This window comes from Seriola lalandi, unplaced genomic scaffold, assembly GCF_002814215.2.
Source record: "Seriola lalandi dorsalis isolate HSWRI2012SDOR001 ecotype SW California unplaced genomic scaffold, Sedor1 jcf7180002054563, whole genome shotgun sequence".
NCBI lineage: Eukaryota > Metazoa > Chordata > Actinopteri > Carangiformes > Carangidae > Seriola > Seriola lalandi.
This window is the reverse complement of record NW_019525116.1, coordinates 570,944-589,741: the sequence shown is the minus strand read 5'-3', so window position 1 is coordinate 589,741 and position 18,798 is coordinate 570,944. Positions and strand designations below refer to the sequence as shown.

At 39.7% G+C, this 18,798-nt stretch overlaps 1 protein-coding gene across 3 annotated transcripts in view; it reads right to left on the bottom strand.

Annotated features, from left to right (window-relative positions):
• Nucleotides 1-18,798, bottom strand: part of nsfa (N-ethylmaleimide-sensitive factor a) — a 37,579-nt gene that overhangs the window by 16,589 nt on the left and 2,192 nt on the right. For 2 of the 3 annotated variants that reach the window (XM_023416381.2, XM_023416382.2), the window contains exon 2: nucleotides 6,082-6,099. The exons of the other annotated variant lie outside the window; for it this stretch is intronic. In XM_023416381.2, the coding sequence (XP_023272149.1) occupies nucleotides 6,082-6,099 (18 nt within the window). The remainder of the gene's footprint in view (nucleotides 1-6,081; nucleotides 6,100-18,798) is intronic. 3 annotated transcript variants of the gene reach the window in all.

Genomic DNA, 18,798 nt, shown 5'->3' with positions numbered 1-18,798 from the left:
TACCCTGATTTCCGATTACAAAATTCACATAATTCCTTATCTTTCAGCATATCCTACAGTTTAAAGCAGATTATTTTGTATCAAAATGAAGATGAGTCCAGCTGAGACGGAGGTATGAATATTTCAAATCAGATGGAAGAAACAGATGGACCATCATTCCCGCTCATGTCGGCCACAGACACACGGACATGTTCTCATTTCAACACAAATTGAAAAGCCTTTGCAGAACAACCGTCTCTGCCGCAGAGACGAAAAGGCACAAAAAAATCAAACGCTGGGGTTAGGTAGATAGAGAAATTCCAATGCACATCACTGCAGCCTGAGCACACGAAGTGGTAACCATGGTAACTGCATTAAGCAATCATACTGAGGCTCTGAAAATAAATCAGGCTTTACCAGGCTGAAATGCCTCTCCCTCGGGGGCAGCAAAGTGTTACTCTGCCACAAATTGTTTTAAGTGATTTGTCCCCGCGAGGCTCTACAGCCAATACTCCCACAGACCATCCGTCCTGCAAATATGATGTATCACAGCAAATGCATCACTGACACTGGACACTGATAGACTCCTCTGTGTTTCCTATTTGATTTGTGTTTTCCTTTAACACTAGCTGAATAAATACACAAAGCAAGTGTTTCATTCGAAGCTAACAATACAGCAGTTCACTTCCATACACTGTTGAAACTTCCTCCCTTTAAGAGCACTTGAGTGTGAGTTTCTGTGTCTATTCATTTGGGAGATGCTGTTATTCAAACAGATGTATAAATGAGGCACAATTGGAGCTACAGTAGATCACAGAGAAGCCTCCAAGAATAATTACCTCAACACTCACTTTCCACCTGACACAAGGCTTGCAGGTGCATGAAGCAACCTATAAGAGCCCGGCAAATTACAAATTTTGAGAAAGACTCAGAGAATCAAGAGAGAGCGACAGAGAGAAAGAGCATACGAGGTGAATATACTCTCATAAGATGGGTCTTCAAGTGACTTTTGATGAGAGAAGGAATCCAAAATCTTGATTCAAATCTGAACCAAACAATAGAAGAGTTTAGACCAAGACTTCCCATAGTTATTTTTCATATACAGATAGGCTGGGGTGCCATGAGCTGTCATTGGCTGGTTGAGGACCAGACGTGATGCAGCACTTTGAGCCACTTGCAAAAGTTTTGGGCGTTCTGCCAGCCCTGCCAGAAAGGCATTACAGTAATCAAGGCAAGAGATGGCAAGCACCTGCACAAAGAGTTGGCTGCATATTCAGTCAGATAAAACCGCATCTTTATCACGTCACATCATGCAAGGCGGCATTACCAATCGACAGATGCTAAATGCTCTGTAAAAGTTCATCATCAATCCTAATGCCCAGGTTTCTTGTACACTTTCAGAGTTTCAGAGTTCAGACTTATAGAGACTGAGCTAAAGATGGCACTTTCTCATTCATTTTGAGGCAGGCTGAGATCTAGAGTTGTCTGCCACAAATGACGGGATAAAGTTGGGTGTCATCAGCATAGCAGCGGTTAGACAAACCATGCTAGTGTATAACAGGATGAAGGGAGGTGAGGTCTATTGCTAACAGAAGGCATAAGCACAGATCCCTGTGGTACTCCAGTGGAAAGGTTTGTTAACCCTGTGAGGTAGGGCTCAAACCAGAGTAGTGCTGGACCAGAGATGTAGATTTCAGATAGTGTGGACAAGAGGATTTGTTGGTTGAATGTGTCAAAGGCAGTCGCCAGGTCCAGAAAGTTGGGAACTGAAGACCCTTCTTGCTGACCTCAGGGTGGCTAAAAATAAAGATTTATTTTTTCAGTTTCAAAGGTAGTGAAAATATAGTAGCTTCACCACAAAGAAAGTGGCATCAGCTTCCAAAATACTACATTAGTTTAAACATAGTTTCACAAATGATGGTTTGTTGGAAAGAAAATATTATCTATATATCAGCAGTGTTCAACTCCGATCAGTGGCAGTGCCTTTGTGCAAAGGAGATGGAGAAATAATGCAGCAACAGTTCAGAGAAATTGACAGTTACAATAAGTCTGTTCTGATAAATTATGTCTAGAGCACATACTGGTGACCTGCCAGCTGGCTTTGCTCATAAGTAAATGCTTAACAATGTTATTAATTCCTTAAATAATTAATACCATTGCTTGCAACAGCAGATGTACTGTATGTGGACAACTGAGAGTCAGGTTAGACTCATGTTACTTTGCTGCGATGGTATTGACTTGTAGTCAGTGTGTTTTTGAATGTGTTAATCCATAACCAGCTGGCACATAAATAAATATCCACCCCTGTCGAAGCTGCTGCCTTTGCAGCAATTTAAGATCAGCACTTATGAGTTTGATCTTGTGCCAAAATAGCACAAAATCGCACTGCTTTTGAGCTTTTCTCATTAGGAGAAAAGCTATGGATGGGAAACAAAAACTGTTTCATGGGCAGATCCAGGTATATACAGTTGGGTCCAAAAGTCTGAGGACACTTTCCCAAACTTTAATTACTGCCTAATCATGTCTGCATACAAAGTACACAACCCAGTTGTTGATAGGAAATTCTCATCAATCACATGTAACATAATCATAAATCTCAATGATTACTGCATCCTGAGGTATTATATACAGTTAGAAAGAAATAGACACAGGAGGATATGAGCTAAATATGTAAACACTACAATGTATAATACACAACTGCATATCAATTTAGAAATTGAAAGACAGTAGATATAAAGAGGGAGTGGGAGAGTAGAGACAGAGAGACAAACAGATAGAAAACACTGCAGTACTGGCATCATGCCCACATCATCTGCACCCCTGTAGTCTGGCCAGACACAGGTGAGACAGAGCAAGACCAGTGTGTCAGAAAGTCTTAAAGGGGCCTTTCACTTACGATAAATATCAGCTCTTTCCCTTTCTTGACTTTAGTCGTTTTTATTATCCCAAAGAGGATTTTGTCATGGTTGCTGAATTCCTTAGTAGCATCATTCAGTGTGCTTATGTCAAACATCTTGTACAGCACAGCCAAAATACAACAAGGACCATAAAAATGATCCAACAACACAAAGAAATACAGCCTCAAAGATGATCAATTATATTTACAGTATGTAGTACAGTTTGTTTATACCAAGCTCTAAAATGTGAATTTTATTTGTGTCCACTTCAATAATATCTGGTCCTAAATCAAATTTAAGATATGTGTAAAGGTAAAACTACTCAAAATGAAAGCTGCATTAATTTTATTATTATTAGTTTGTTTTGGGCAGTAGAACAAGTTGTATCTCAACATTGACAAATATTGACCTTATGAAGTTCAAGGGTGAACGTGTCAGCATTGGCTATTTTCATATTCATCAGACACAGAGCTACATTAACATTCATTTAAAGTTGTGGTTCTGGACTGTAAAGTCGACAAAACGGTAAAGTTGCAGCCCATGAAACTACAACAATGCACTGAAACACACTACAAAGCTGAGGAGCACTGCATAGTCAATAACCAGCTGCGACAGCGTGGCTTGTGTTTTTTCACCTTGTGAGTCTGTGCGTGTATTTGTGTGTGTCGCTGTAGCACTGTGGTCCCGGAGACACGTACTGTAGCGGGAACTACTGAGGCTCTGAGTTCTTTGGCAGGTGTTTATATGTCTGTTTGTATGTGGACAGCAGACGCTTTTATCCAAAGCGACTTAAAAGTGAGGGAAAACACTAAACTAAGTACTAAGTAGTAAATCTGTTCAATAAGGCAAAGTGCAAAAAGATCAGGTAAAGAAGTGTATCGAAAGTGCATATAAGTGCTAGTTCAGCATGTTAGGGTTTTAAAGATACAGTCAGGTGACTTTGCAGGTGTGTAGTTGAGATCAAAATGAAGGCGGAGTTTGAAGATGGGTGTGGTCCGACATATGAGTACAGTCGGAACGTCAACATGTTGACGGGTGTCGCAGCTGGTGTGAGATCATTGCAAGATAGACTATAGTTTTAAGTAGATAAGTCATGAAGAGTAACCTCTTTCATATTACACACAGTAAATTGATTTATTGTTAATATAGAAATATTGATTACTACAGTTTTTAAGTTTCGCATTCGATTGCATTGCCAGCCAAATAGTCAAAAGTCCTCAGGAACACTTTGAAGATATTTATATAGTCACTTAGAAACAGTCACGAAAGGTCTTACTCGGAGCTACTCTGATTGGTCCAAATGTCATTGCAGATATCTGAAATATTTTTATCTGCAAATATGTTAAATGTACTTATAGACAATAAAAGACAGTTTTCTGTTGAACAGGGTGTGCCACAAACTGGGGAATGAAAATCTTTCCCCTTGTGGAACAGAATATAAATGGGATACAGGATGAAAAACATTTTGTGGTAATGGAGATGAGAAAGATTGCTTTCAGCAAGGACAGCAGAGCGGCACAGAAATCAATATGGACGATACGGAAAGGAGTAAAGAGCCAAAGCATCATGAAATAGTTGAAATACAAACTAATGGGATGCCCTAGAAAGCATCTCGGTAACCTAGAAAACAGTGAATATCAAGTTTCATGACATGGTTTATTTAAAATCCTACACTGTGTTTGTTCAGAAATACAGTTTCTGAAGGTCAGTTGTTCAAATGTTTTTCTCCCCAGGAAATTAAAGTTTAAAGAATTCCAGAATCTCTACGCTCAAGATGAAGTCCATATCATTTAATGGGCTCAGGAACTTCTTAAAGGTCCCGACCAATCCCGCTCGACTGACTTTGTAGCTGACATGCTAGTACAAGATGACAACAAGCTAATGTATAATGTAATACAGGCATTTATAAATATTAATAACAGAACTTCAGCTTCAGTTGCAATGGATTCCAATAGTTATACGTTTTCACGGCAAAAAGAGAATAATCAAAATGTCCATAAAAACTTTGCAAATCACACCTGAAACAGAATTGTTGTCTTTGCTAGGAGCTGTTGTGCGGTTAAATTCTGCATTTTAACACTACAACTGCCTTTGCTGTTCCTCATTTGTAGCATTTTTTGCAACTAATCAATTGCAGAGTAGACAATCCACTTCCTGTTTACACTGGCACGCCCAGTGTATGTGAATGGTCATGTATGTGTGTGTTTTCAGGTGTGATAGTATGGATGGAGATCGTTTCTGATATGAAGCTAAAACAGCCGTCTGGACAGAGATCGTTTTCAAATGAAAACATAGCAGTGTGGACATAGCCTGAGCAAGCTGACTCATGCATGGTGCTGCCAGTGTTCGCTTTCTATTGTAGTGTGCTGACTATATTTTGGATTGGGTCCAATGATCCTCTGGTGTATCTCGGGTCTATTTAAAAAAAAAAGAAAAAAAAAGAACAAAGAATTACATGACAGGTTTGGGGGATTATACAAATAGAAATTGACTTGACTTGACTTGACTTGACTTGACTTGACGTGACTAGGTTGGACCTATTTCAGATCACAAACAAACATTTGGACCCATCCAGACCTCCAACTGAAACATATTGTGCAGAGGAAAAGTTTTCTTTCTTTCTTTCACCACGAAAACTTATCATGACTGGAATCCATTGTAACTGTGGTGATTCCACACTGGCCACAGCCTCTGTTGTGATCTTAAATTTGGCTAATGTGCTGTAATACCAATCTACCTCACTATGTTAACTCTGTATCAGACTACCTGCCACCTGAATCAAAATGGCGAGCTCCTGATGGAACAAATCCATTTTGTTCTGGGCTTCAGAGACTACGCCTTCTGTGCAAGTTGTAGTGCGACAAGGGGAGTTGATTGATGGATGCTAATGAGTTAGCATTTCCAATCAGTCAGCATATGACACCTTGCTTGACATTGCAGCTCAGTCACTGGGTTGCAATGGTGCCAGACACTCTAGGGTTGCTGCTATGTGTATGGTTGCCTGGCTCCTGAGGTGCTAGCCAGCTATCCAGCCTGCAGCAGGGGGGCTGAAAGCAGTGACGCACATCTTCTATACCACCAACTCTCCGGACAGAGAGCCACAGACAGACAGCACGCTACCGGGCAGAAATAGCAAATATATTCCACATGATGAGGAAGATGGCAGCTCTTTTTGAGAGTTTAACAAGTGTGTATCCATACATACCTTGAAAAATATTACGACCTTGTGGGCGCCAGCGTAGGCAAGCAGAGAGGAAGGACAGAAGACAGTATTTGAGACAGAGGGGGGGACTTAGAGCAGCAAGCTGCTGAGGCTGAGGTGCGAAGCTGCGGTGGCAAGTTGGGATGGTGACAGATGCATGCAAGCCAGAGCTGGGGGTTGCTTCGATTGGATTCAATACCATTTTTCAGCATTTTATCTCGTAACATTTTATATCTTTTCTTTTCCAGCTGCCATAGTTACAATTATCCATTTCCAAGTCTCACCCCCAATCTGGCAGTGGTATGATGATGTGAGCCATATGCAGAGTGCCATGCCAAACATACAGTTTATCACAGGGTTCATCTTCCCCACATAAGAAACAAAGTGCCAACTCTCTTATTGTGGTAAGAGACATGGATACAGAGAAAAGAACCTGGTTTTGTGCTCTGATGGGAAAATGTTTACTGTTAATGGATGAAAGGAGAAATGACATCAAGGTGACCATACTGGGAATACCGGAAATTTTTACTTTATGTTTCGTCTACGGTTAGTTCTGTTAGGACTGGATCAGGTTGCATTAGCTGGCATGCTCAAACAGACAAAACATCACAGGTAAGTGGAACAATGTCAGAGGAAACACAAGGTAACACCAGCTGTTTTGCATAGAGTTTCCCTGTTTGCCTTCCTGCTCTAGTTTCTGGGCAGACCCGTGTCTACCTTCGCCTCGAGGAAGCTCTGAGCTGCCTCATGAGGAACAGCAGAGGGATGCACGTTGCTTGTACAGCAGTTGTGCAACTTCAAGGAAAATATCTTTATAAGAGCAGAAAAGGATAGGAACAACATTTTTTGTTTTTTCATTTTATGCATCTGTGTGTTATGAATGCTTGGAAATATTGGCTTGAAATAGTTTCACATTTTGGGAAATACAAATATAAATTCTGTACAATCAATATGTAGCTGGAGCCAGCAGCCTGTTAGCTTAGCTTAGCTGTCACCCCTGGTTCAGTGAGTGTAAGTTGCTCCCATCCGGTCGCAAATATACTATGGCTAGATGCAGGACCAATAGACTTAAAAACCCATTTGTCCCTGATACCATAAGTTTTTCGAACAGTCTTATCTTACTCTTTGTCTTTGGTGTAAATTTTGTAGCTTGATGCGTGTGATTATTGTATTTACGGTATTTATTTACTGCTGTGTGTGCAACAAGTTGCTCCTCTGGGATAATACAGATTACCTTGAACCCAGTCTAGCTTAGTTTAGTTTAGCACAAAGACAGGTAGCTTCGGGTTTTCCTTGGTGGATCCATTGCAAATACAACCAATCAATGCCAATCAGTGTTATTAACCCAAAAGTATTAAATATCATTTCTCTCAGAGGTCTTATATTGGGTTGCTCAATAACCGCCACTAAAAGCAGGCACATGGTACAGATGAGAATGTCTTCACATGTCATCAGTTACGTCGCACATCTAAAATGATACAGGTATCCATATGCACTTCACCAGAAAAAGGAAGCTGTACTCAACACACCCTTCACCTCACTTAACACATCGCGAACAATAGTTAACATTGGCCTTCCTTGCCACCTCTGGACACAGCTCTTGGTGAGTAACGGAACGAAGTTTGATGCTGAACTCACAACATTTCTTCTACACTGGTAAGTAAACAGCTGATAATACTAATGATAGCTATGTAGCAAGAGCAAAACGTACAAATAGCGCCACAGGGCCCGCCGGCCCATACACGAGCCCAGTCAAAGGTTCTGAACGGGAGTAAACTTTTGTCAATATAGACAGGCTGCACCTCGTTAGATCGGTTAGAGTCTATAGGATTCAAATATTCAGTTCATTTTACCACCATTCTGAGATTCTTGCTCCATTCCTCTATTATTTGTATTCCTTTAGTCCGTAAGGGTCCACAGATCACAAAAATCAAAATGGTATTTTGGAGCTTTTTCATTGTTCTTGTATAAAGTATATACTATTGGTAATTATGTAATATGACTTTTTTACAGGCAAGGACTGAAAAATAAATAAAAAATAAATAAAAAATATCATGTATGAGCTGATACAGTTTAGGTTGGGTTGTAGTCACATGCAAAACAAGCACATTTTCAGAAACTAAAATATGTTACCTTTCAAATGAGTTCTCATAAATGCATTTTGGCCTTGAAGCTCTTCCGTTACAAGCTTAATACATTTACATATGTGAATTGATGCAAATTAGGTTTAAAACAGGTTTGCTCTAAGAGGTTACGGTGCTGTGTTTTCCAGTTTCCCACAAAGAGAAAGAAGGTCACCTCTTCATTCAGTTTCATCTGTTCACTTCAACAGATCTCTCGTCTGTAGAAAGAAATTGTGTCTGAGCTCACTTCAGCAAACGTCATTATCTTCAGCAATTTTACTCTCTGGTGGCTCGTCATTATAAAACCCTGAATCAAATTTCTCCCTTGCATTTTTAATGAGCACACTTTTTTGATTATTTTACTACTCATCATGCCTCCCTCCCTTGAGCATGGAACAAATCTCTTGTCTCTTCAATATATTATTAAAAATGTTCTTCTTCTCTTTTGGCAGTGTGCTGTGTGTAAAACTGCAGCATCAGGGAGTGGCAGGAGAACACTGCAGTCAATCGCTGCATCTCTCTAAATATTCCTCTTATTCCAACTATCCCATTGAATTATTCATCCTGCTGTGCCTCAGGGTGTATCTTGTCAGGTGTCTGCTCTGGCAATCGATGGGTCTGCACAATGGGTCTCACAACAAAAGGTTTAAAATATATGGTTTTGTTGAGGAATTGCTCACATTATCACCCAACTCATCAGATCTCCACAGTTCCTCTTTAGTGTCTTTCAGCTCAATGTTTTTGGTTTCACAAACTGCAACTTTACCGCCTGTTGATTAGGAACAAAGTTAGCGGCTAGCTGGTGAAGATACTGAAGCATCAAGCCGGCTACAGAACCAGATATTTTCCTCAGGACTTGAGTTGGTGGGAGCCAAACCAGTGCTGAAAGGAGGGTGAAAATTGGACTGAACAAAACACAACTTCACATTAACGATAATGAGGTTCCATTCAACCATGGTGTGCAGATTTAATGTTTTAACACTTAATATGGATTTAACACAGAGAAAATTTAAGATACAAAATTTTAATTTCAGTTTTCCTGAAAAAAAAAGAGATATATACCTACAGTATACAATGCATATTTACTACTTCACTTTCAGTCAGTTATGTTTGTCATGCTGTTAGAAAATCTGCTGTTGGGAGACTGTCTATTCCTATGTGAAAGTAATATATTGTAACCATGACAACAAAGATTGTTTAATGTTGAGGAAGTACTTATTTTAACCCAAACTGTCTTTTCCTAAAGTAGTTTTTGTACCTAAATGTAACCAAATTGTTATTTTGTTATAGTTACCATGGTGACGAAAGCAGGTACGCCACTGTCGGTACAGTCCACGTGTTAAGTATCGTAACAATGACAACCAAGGTCTAGTCTTGCAGCCATTGGGGCGCTATTTCAGGAGACACTCCTATGGGTTGTAACAGAGCGTTGAAAAAAAACGACCTACATGGTTGTTCAGGTTGGAGGACTGGTTGGCTGTTGGATATTTTGGTAAACAATTTAATGTTTCTTACACTGGCAGAATTTCATGACAGTCCATAACGGGAACTGACAGTTTTGTTTTCCCCCCACAGGAGCACACATAAACACTTCACCTCTTCAGTATTAGAAAACAACTTAAAAACAAACCTTCAATCTTAGCCACTTAAACCAAAGCCTCTCAGCCTCCGAGCTCAGTTCGTCTTTGAGATCTTGCCACAAAATATCAGAAAAATCAATGTCAAACGAATTTGTTGCATTTACTTTACTGTAATTACATTTAAACCCATTTCCATCCAAGTGAATGAAATATAAGCCGAGCCCTGTAGTCAACGCGTCAGCTCTGTGTGTGCATTGCACTGTGTTTTGGAATTTATGCAATAACATGTAGAAATACTAGATGCGAAGCACAAACAAGGCTCTAAATGACGGGAAACACTCAAAGCCAACTCTTGTCCAGTTCCTGACACACGTTCAATCTCTGTCATCAGCCCTCTCTTCAGCACATTATGAAATTAATAAGCTGCATATAAGATCCAGCTCACTTTCCCATTTAAATAAATCACACTAAGTAATTTCTCAGCAGTCCACTATTAAAGATGGTGATAAATGAAGAAGGTTTCAGGGCACACGCTGCTGTAATTCTTCATGGGAGTGACGTGCTTCTCTGTCAGGTTTATATGTTACAACTGAGTGTCTGTTATTCAGGGGCACTTCATCAATGAGTGTAAAAAAATTATTAATTACATGATTAAATCTTTTTCAAGCATTAGAGAAGACATGTAAAATAGGTACTAAACTGTCTGGGCTTGTAAAGCAACATTGTTATGAGGCAAAAATGCATTGCAGAAAAGTGGGCAGTGTTAATTATTACACGGACCATTTATTAAACTCATATAATCTGCTGCAGCCATGTTTAGCTTTGGACCTACTTTGGGTGAGGAACCAATTGTTCATCCACTGTTGAGCGCTTTTTAATCTCCTACCTAAAATCGTCAGTCAGTGAAGTGAACATTAGCTCAAGCAGGTTCAAGTGTCATTTATTCAGAGGTCATCGTCTATCAGCAGCTACACTTCAAAACCTGAACTGCACCTGACCTTTCTACGCAATTTAAAAAGCGACACACGAAACAGCACCCACTGCTTGTGTCAGCAAATTCAAAGAATGAAAATGTTGTAAACAACAGCCAAACATATATCTCTCATATGACTATGAACTACAATCCCTAAAGATGTTGTGAACGTGGGTGCTAAATCTCTCTTTGTCAACGCCTGAAAGCTGACACAAGATAAACCGGATGAATAGTTGCTTACGCCAAAACTAGTTGGGTGTCAGTGGTTGACCTTTCGGTTTCAGGACAGTGCACCATGAACACTGTATATACCATTAACCACTCACCATAGCTATCTTAACTATGGGGAGTAAAATCACAATCATATGACCATATTGTTTAATGTATTTTGGAAGTCATACAGAATTCACTGCCTTGCCTCTGCTATGACGAGTCAATGCACAGGTGGAATTTATAGCCTTAATTTAATCCAGCAACTACTTCAATGCAGCATTTAGTGTTGTTATTAGTTGCACCTGTGTTTAACAAGTCAAAATGTCCCCTCTGGTCATGTGTGACCACTGCATTTACTCTGGTCCCCCACAAGGGGTCCACCCTCAGCTTGGTAACCACTGTCATATATGGTTAGTTCACCATTTTGGGAAATATGCTTTATTTTTTTTCTTGTCAAGAATTAAAAAAATACCATTCTCATGTCTGTTTGGTAAAATGCAAGGCTACATCTTGGCAGTACCTGACTCCGCCTAACTCTCTATATATCTCTATATATATATCCTTATCATACATAACCCTACAAATGTCAGAGGCCTCTCAATCAACTCGTGGCAATAAAGTAAAAAGTGTATTTACCAAAATATTAACATATTCCTTTAATTACTCTGAGTAAACTGTAGTCCTACTTAAAATCTTACAAAAGTTATTAAATTCACAGCAGTACAACACTGTATATTGCACTGAACATCAATTCTATTTATTTTTGTGATTTTACATTCATTTGCCAAGTCCTTATTCTCACATATGGTCCATTATTAATAATAATAATAATAATAATAATAATAATAACAATAATAATAATATTGTGATTTTGGATGGCCTTTATCAGGGCTTCTCCTGCTCAGTCTGCTTGTAGAAAGCCTGATGACAGAGCAGACAAAACACACCAACACACACTCTGAATGTTGCCTTTGTCTTCACTGAACACACACGCAGGCTCACACAGAGACACGACAGTACACGGTGTGTGTATTTGCAGGTGTGTTTCACTCTGTTTGTACGGTGTGTGTCCTTTTATCGGCTGTGTGCCGTGCGAGTGTGTGTGTGGTTGCAGTGAGTGTGTTTGTATGTGAGCGTTGGCTGCCCCACAGCTGAGAGAGGTTCTCTAAATATAGCTACAGCTCAGAGCTCACAGAGGAAGGCCCCGCACTGAGACATCCACAGATTAACTATTCCTACACACACACACACATTCACAGATATACAGCCACTCACATACTAAACACGTAGGTACATGATACACAGACACACAGTGTGCATGTACAGAAGTTGTACACACACATATGAGGTTTTCATACAGATGGATCGTGCCCACACATATCTGCACACATTCAAACATGAAACATAAAAGAAGCTGCTGTTGTTACACAATCTCTGTCTGCTGGCATCTACATATTATATTTCTGGGACGACCTTACTGATAAACACATGTCAATAAAAGCTGCCAAAATCCATCCATCAATGGAGAGACATAGATCATGTCACACAGTCATCTGATGGTGCGAAACATTTGCTCAACAGCTCTACTAGAAAAATGATATGTATTAGAATTAGAATGATAATTTCAAAAATGTAAAAATAAAGACATGTTATCATAAATAGGTAAAATAAAAAATGTGATCATTTATAAAACGATTAGGTGTGTCCTGAATACTATTTTTAGGGCTTAAAAGCTTCCGTCATAAAATATTTGAATATTGGGGCGGGGTTAGAGTGGCACAGGGACAACAATCAGACTTCACTGTTCCACTTTGTTAGCATGCAGGTCGCACTAACATCAATTAGCTGTTAATTACAGTTTCAAGGTTATTTGCCAAACTACAAAATACATAATTTAAGTGGCAAAGATGTTTGCTGTTAATGTTAATGATCTACGGTATATGTGTTTGGTTGTGTCAAAAAAAAAAAAAGGAAAGGAACTGAGTAAACGAAGGAAGGGAAAGCCTGAGAAAGACTGGAGAGAAAGGCTGCAAAAAAGATGGAGAGGCAGAGAAAATGCTTGTGTTGGTGCTGCTGTTGTATGTTAAACAGGCTGCAGGTCCGGGCTGACACGACAAGGTGCAGCTGATTGATCAGAGTTGTAAAAAAACAAACAGCTGATTTGGAGGGAGGCATGTGTTTGTCGACTGCAGGGCGCAGCGTAGGTGGTCTGCTACATCTGAAACTGGGTGTGGGTGCTAAAACAGAGGCTGGAGCAGAGAATCAAATAACAGACTTGGCAAAAGCTGCAGAAAAATTGATGTGTAAACTACAGGGAAATTATGAGGGAAATGAGCTGCTCACTTTATTAAGGAGAAAGAGACCACGGTGAAGAAGAAACACTCAGGAGAGCTGCCATCTTTTGTAACCCACTCACTTGTTCCATCACATACGTAGGCGTCTTTTTTCTCTGACTGTGGGATCACAAGCACCACAGCTCCGTCAATTGATTTCGACACAATTAGATCGACCAGGTTGTCCTTGACGCAGTTCTGCTGGAAGACTGAATAAATCAGGACAGCAATGAAAAGAATTTCATTTCAGGCATGACACCAACTGTCTGAGGTTAAATTGAATTTGTTGGCTGGAAATACCCACAAATAAAATATCGAAATTTACATTTTCAATACAGTGCTGCAAGAATAAAACCTGGAAATTAGTTAGTTTTAGCACTTCTGGTTCCCTTGTCCTGAAGTCTTGGTTTTTTAGAATGTGTTTTTTGTTAGACGAATGAAACGTTTTTTTTACGACATAAAATACATCAGTAAATAACCCAGTCCTGGTTTATTTGAGCTTTTACATCTCTTAAAAAAGACCGGTTGCTAACAAGTGTCTAAATGCGACTACAGAGGTTGTCGGGGACGTGAAACCCGATCGACTCACCAGTCCACCTTTACATCCTCGTTGATTTTATACTCACGCTCTTACAAACTGTCACTAACTTTATAAGAGGAAAGGTTTTTGTAGAAGAAGTCAGAGCTAAATCAGTCTACAAGTTGAAGTTTAGCATGGTGACGCTGAAGTCATGTGACGGTGGTGTAGTTGGTTTATAGCAGTTAGCTTTGTTTGATTGTCCTGCTGAACAAAATGTGTTAGTATCATAAACTTTTGTTTGATTTCTGCAGTAATCCAAAAGCCAATGTAAAAATCCCAGTGGCTTTCTGTCCAGGGAATCAGGGTGATGCTAATATCCAGGTTGGCCTACAAAAATACCTCCCGACAGCACATTATAGTATTTCACTGATTACTTTCCCAGAGTAACCCACTTAGTGTCCACACTCCAACACTTCTAATTCAAGTTGAGCTGTTTACCTCTGATACTGTCCCGCCACAGCTGCTGTTAGAGCAGTAAACAGAATATATGTCTGCCAAGAAAAAAAGGGTTAAAAAGCCTCTTCCTGCCCAAACACACAAAAGGAGATTTTGTCTAATGCAGAGGAGAAAAAGGTCCAAAAACCAAAAGCACTAAGATGTTTCTACACCACAGTAACCTGTAATAACAAAATAAATCAGGCAGTATGGTAAGTTTTGGGTAATTATGGGTTTAACCATGTTATTCTTGAGCATTTGTCAAGTTCACATGCTTTAGTCTTGACTTGCCTCTCTCTAATCCAGCGGCTTTATGAAGGCCAGATGGCCGGTGAAACTGCCTAGTGGACAAAAGATCGTTCCTTCAATCCTCACCACAGCCAGGCTCTGTCCAACCGTCTTACTGACCCTTATTGCTCCTCCCTGACCTTCAACTGAGTCTGTCTGAGGAGGAGGAGGAATACTGTCTGTGTTTACTTCAGAGCACAAGTTAAAGACAGAAAATCCCTATGTGAAACCAGGTCAATTTAGCATTTAACATTGCAGATCAATACATCCATTAAAGTCTAACCAAACTGCAGAAGACTGTGGACAGGCTGGTTACCCACATGCATCTCAATCTAAAAGGTGCAGTGTGTCATAAATTAAGGATCTGTCCTAGATAAAGACTGTATATCTTAAAGATTTACTGGCCACAAGTTCTTATTATTTCCATTATTCACTTTTAATTATTATTAACTGACTGATTATTTGCTAACCACTCACCACTTGTCACTGAGTCCCATACAGGAAACACAGAGCCTTCATTAAACAGCCTTAAATGAGCTATTTGTAACTTTTTGTCATCGCTACTTACGTTAGCTTTAACAGCTGTTAAAACCAGTCTATAAGAAACTTTACGAGTTCAGCATCAAACTTTATTTACTGAACACGCCAAGAGCTGTCTCCAGCAAAGCAGCATCAGTGTTATCTATTGTTTTGCCTCTATTTCTATCACTTCTTTTCTTCTACGTAAGTTAGCATGCTAACCAGCTAGCTCCGGTCCCGCTGGACTGTCTCATCGCTCTCAGATAATGAGTCACTGTTGAGTCCAGGCTAATTGTCAGTGCAATTTCCTGAAACCGGTAACAAAAAAAAACAAGTTTTCAAAAGATAAATCAGTTAATAGTTAAAACTGTGTTTGATCCGATGCACAATGACAAGCCAACAGCTGTGTGTACACTGAGTCTCTGCCCACACGGATGGACAGTCAGTGACAGATTAAAACAGGACACAGCCCAGCTTCAGGTCAGCTTCACAACAGGCAAACCACAGTGTTTCTTATTTTGGCATCAATGACAAACTCCCTTTTTCGGGAAAATCAGCACATACAGGAAAGTCAGTACCAGAGACTTGTCAACGCACAGACTAACTCATACACATACTTTCTTTCCCCACTGAAAGCTTTCCTGACCATAAAGCCATGAAAAATGTATGACTCCACTCAACAACAGACAGATGGTTGAAAGGCCATCACCTGCTTTGAAGTGAGAATTGGGAGAGATGATTTATGAAACAATTTTTCTCTAACACCCTTGGGCAAATTGCCTGTCTATGAGATCAAAGATTTTCCCTAATGGAGACCAGGGGTTCCATTATGATCGGTTTTATTTAAGTATTTATTACTTGATATGGTCTTTGACCCACCTAATTATCTCCTCCAGCTAATTACCTGCAGAGCGAAGGCATAAAGGTCAGCTAGTCACTTTCAGCTGTTGTTGGTGCTCAATATGGCATTTGTCATACGTGCAACAAAATTGTAACTAGAAATACTGCAGCACTTCCTCCAAGTCTGTCATAAATATTACGCACATTAATCTGAATCTCATTAGAGAAGTGAAACTTCCATGGGTGGAGCTGAACATTAGACTGATTCAAAGCACAAACATAAGAGCTGGATACCAGAATCAGAGAGGGTGTCTGTTCACTTGGAAACATGTTTATCTCTGCTGTAAAGTTTGACATTTTACCATGGGAGTCTATGGGGACTGAGTAACTTTTTGAACCAGCCTCATGTGTTCATTAGAGGAACTGTGGCTTGATTAACCCAAACATTCAAATGCAAATCTTTCAGATAATCACTTTTTTTCATTCACTTATGATCAGGATCAGGAGGCCTTCAGGTCAACAATTCGCAGTTTCGCATCGAGTGCTGCAGGATTAAGTCCTAATACCTGGAAATTAGTTTGCATTTTAGCACTTCTGGTTCCCTCGTCCTGAAGTCTTGGTTTTTGACAATGTGTTTTTTGTTCGACATTGTTTGCCTGAAAAGGCTACAATGGCTGACTCAAAACTCAAACTACACTTTCCTGCCACCCCGTAGTCATAATCATATTAACCAACCATTATCAATACATTAATAAATTGTTATCATTACTGTCAGGTTACATTTCTTAGCACAGGAGTTTCTCTTTTGAAACTGATGTTGATTCTGTCTTGGTGTCAGCCTGTGGAAATGTTTGTTTTGTCCTGACTCTCTCTGACAAGCTGCAGTATGCCCAGCAACAGTACATGGTCTGCTGAGGGTGAAGGGTATATGACTGTGTGTGTGTGTGTGTGTGTGTGTGTGTGTGTGTGTGTGTGTGTGTGTGTGTGTGTGTGTGTGTGTTGACTGCTGGGCCCACGGGGGGAGTGAAACAACACGCCGATGGATACTTTTGACTCCTGCTGGATGATCAACAGAGGAATGTACCACTGCATCTACTCTTTCCATGTACATGCACATACACATACACACACACACACACACACACACACACACAAAGATCTACGCTCACAAAGGGAAGTGTGATGCATTTTTAAAATCTTCTCTGTTCCATGATGCAGAAATCCTGTCTGAGCTTTGTATATCAATATGGCGGACAGTTTGAGATCCATTCATTTCATATCTAAATGAAGAACAGGTACATCATTTCTGTCACTCTAATACTGTATCATATAGATTACATCTGTATGAGCCTTCTTATGAGTGACCAATAAACAAGGCTGGTGAAGGAGAGGGCCCATTATTTTAAAAAATCACTAAGAATTTTGATGGCAAGTCTACCACATGTGTGCCGTGTGAGAGAGGAAAAACTCACAGGTGTAGCAACAGTAACTAAGGGCTGTCAGGTAATATTACTTTAGTTCATAGCTTTAAAGGTATATGGCATTCGAATGTGTCAAGTAAAGTGGGGAATAATCATATTCAGTGTCTCAGCCTCAGTAAAGCCTTTATTATTTATTACTTTTGAAAGCATTGACTTATTCTTCTCTGTTCACATTATACAGCTTGTGCAACCTTGTAGCTGCCCTTAAGGTTTCCTATTAATATAAAAGCATTGAGGGTTTTCTTTTTGTTAATTACTTAAGGAAGTAAATCCAGTTCCTTATGTAAAACCTGACAAATGAGAATGCACAGGCATTCAATGCAGTATTGACCGTGCCCCCTTGGGCGCTGTGTTGTGCGACATCAACAAATCAGCCAGTTGTCAGTTTGTTAAGACACAGCAGCTGTTAGACTGTTAACAAAATGCTGCTGTTGTTGAACGTCTGGGTCCTGCAGTAAAAATGAACTCAGTGCACTGGCTCCCTCCACCTCAATACATATTTTGCTTGTTTTTTCAACAGAACTGTAACAGTAAAAACACTGTTAGTGCTATTAGAGAAAAGCAGCTGGCATGGTAATTATTCTGCTACAAGAGGTGTAATGTCAGACTCAGATTTCCACTGGGACAAGTCTGATAAAAATCTCTTTGGATAAAAGCACCAACCTAATGGCATGTATTAACCAGTGGGTGTCATTGTGCTCCTCTTCATATCTCGTTTGCATGTACAAACTGAATGGTGAAAGTAGTGAATGAGCTGATCGAGATCTGCACATCTGCTCTGAGAGGTTATGAATCAGTCACTTGCAGGAATATACTAAACGTAAAAGTACAAAGGTGCCCTTATACATAAATGCACATGATTTGTGTTCACTCTATAACATGAGCACAGTGAGACAGTCTTGCTGTGTAATGCTACAGCTATTAGCATGACTGTGCATGCTGCCTGCACTCATTTTATGATGGCACCAAGAGTCTCGAATAAATAAAACCACATAAATAGGCCTGCCTGCAAATTATGAGACATAGACAAGATGTTAATACAGCACTGATTTTAGATGCTACTTTCAGCCCCCTGCTGTCACAAAAGTGATGTTTTATGATGCGACATCATTTTAAGAATTAAATGACAGGATGCGGGTTCACAACCTGGTGGTCTGGACCCTTCCAGGCATCACAAGATCAATCTAAAGGGTCCTGGGATGATTAACAGCATAAGAAAGAAGAAAAATCATAGTTCTGCTAAACAAAATGATATACTTTTTTCACATTTTTATTTTATATTTTTTCATGTGAAATACTTCATGGTTTCATCATCACAGACTTAAAAAATGTTCAAATGTAATCTGAACATCACT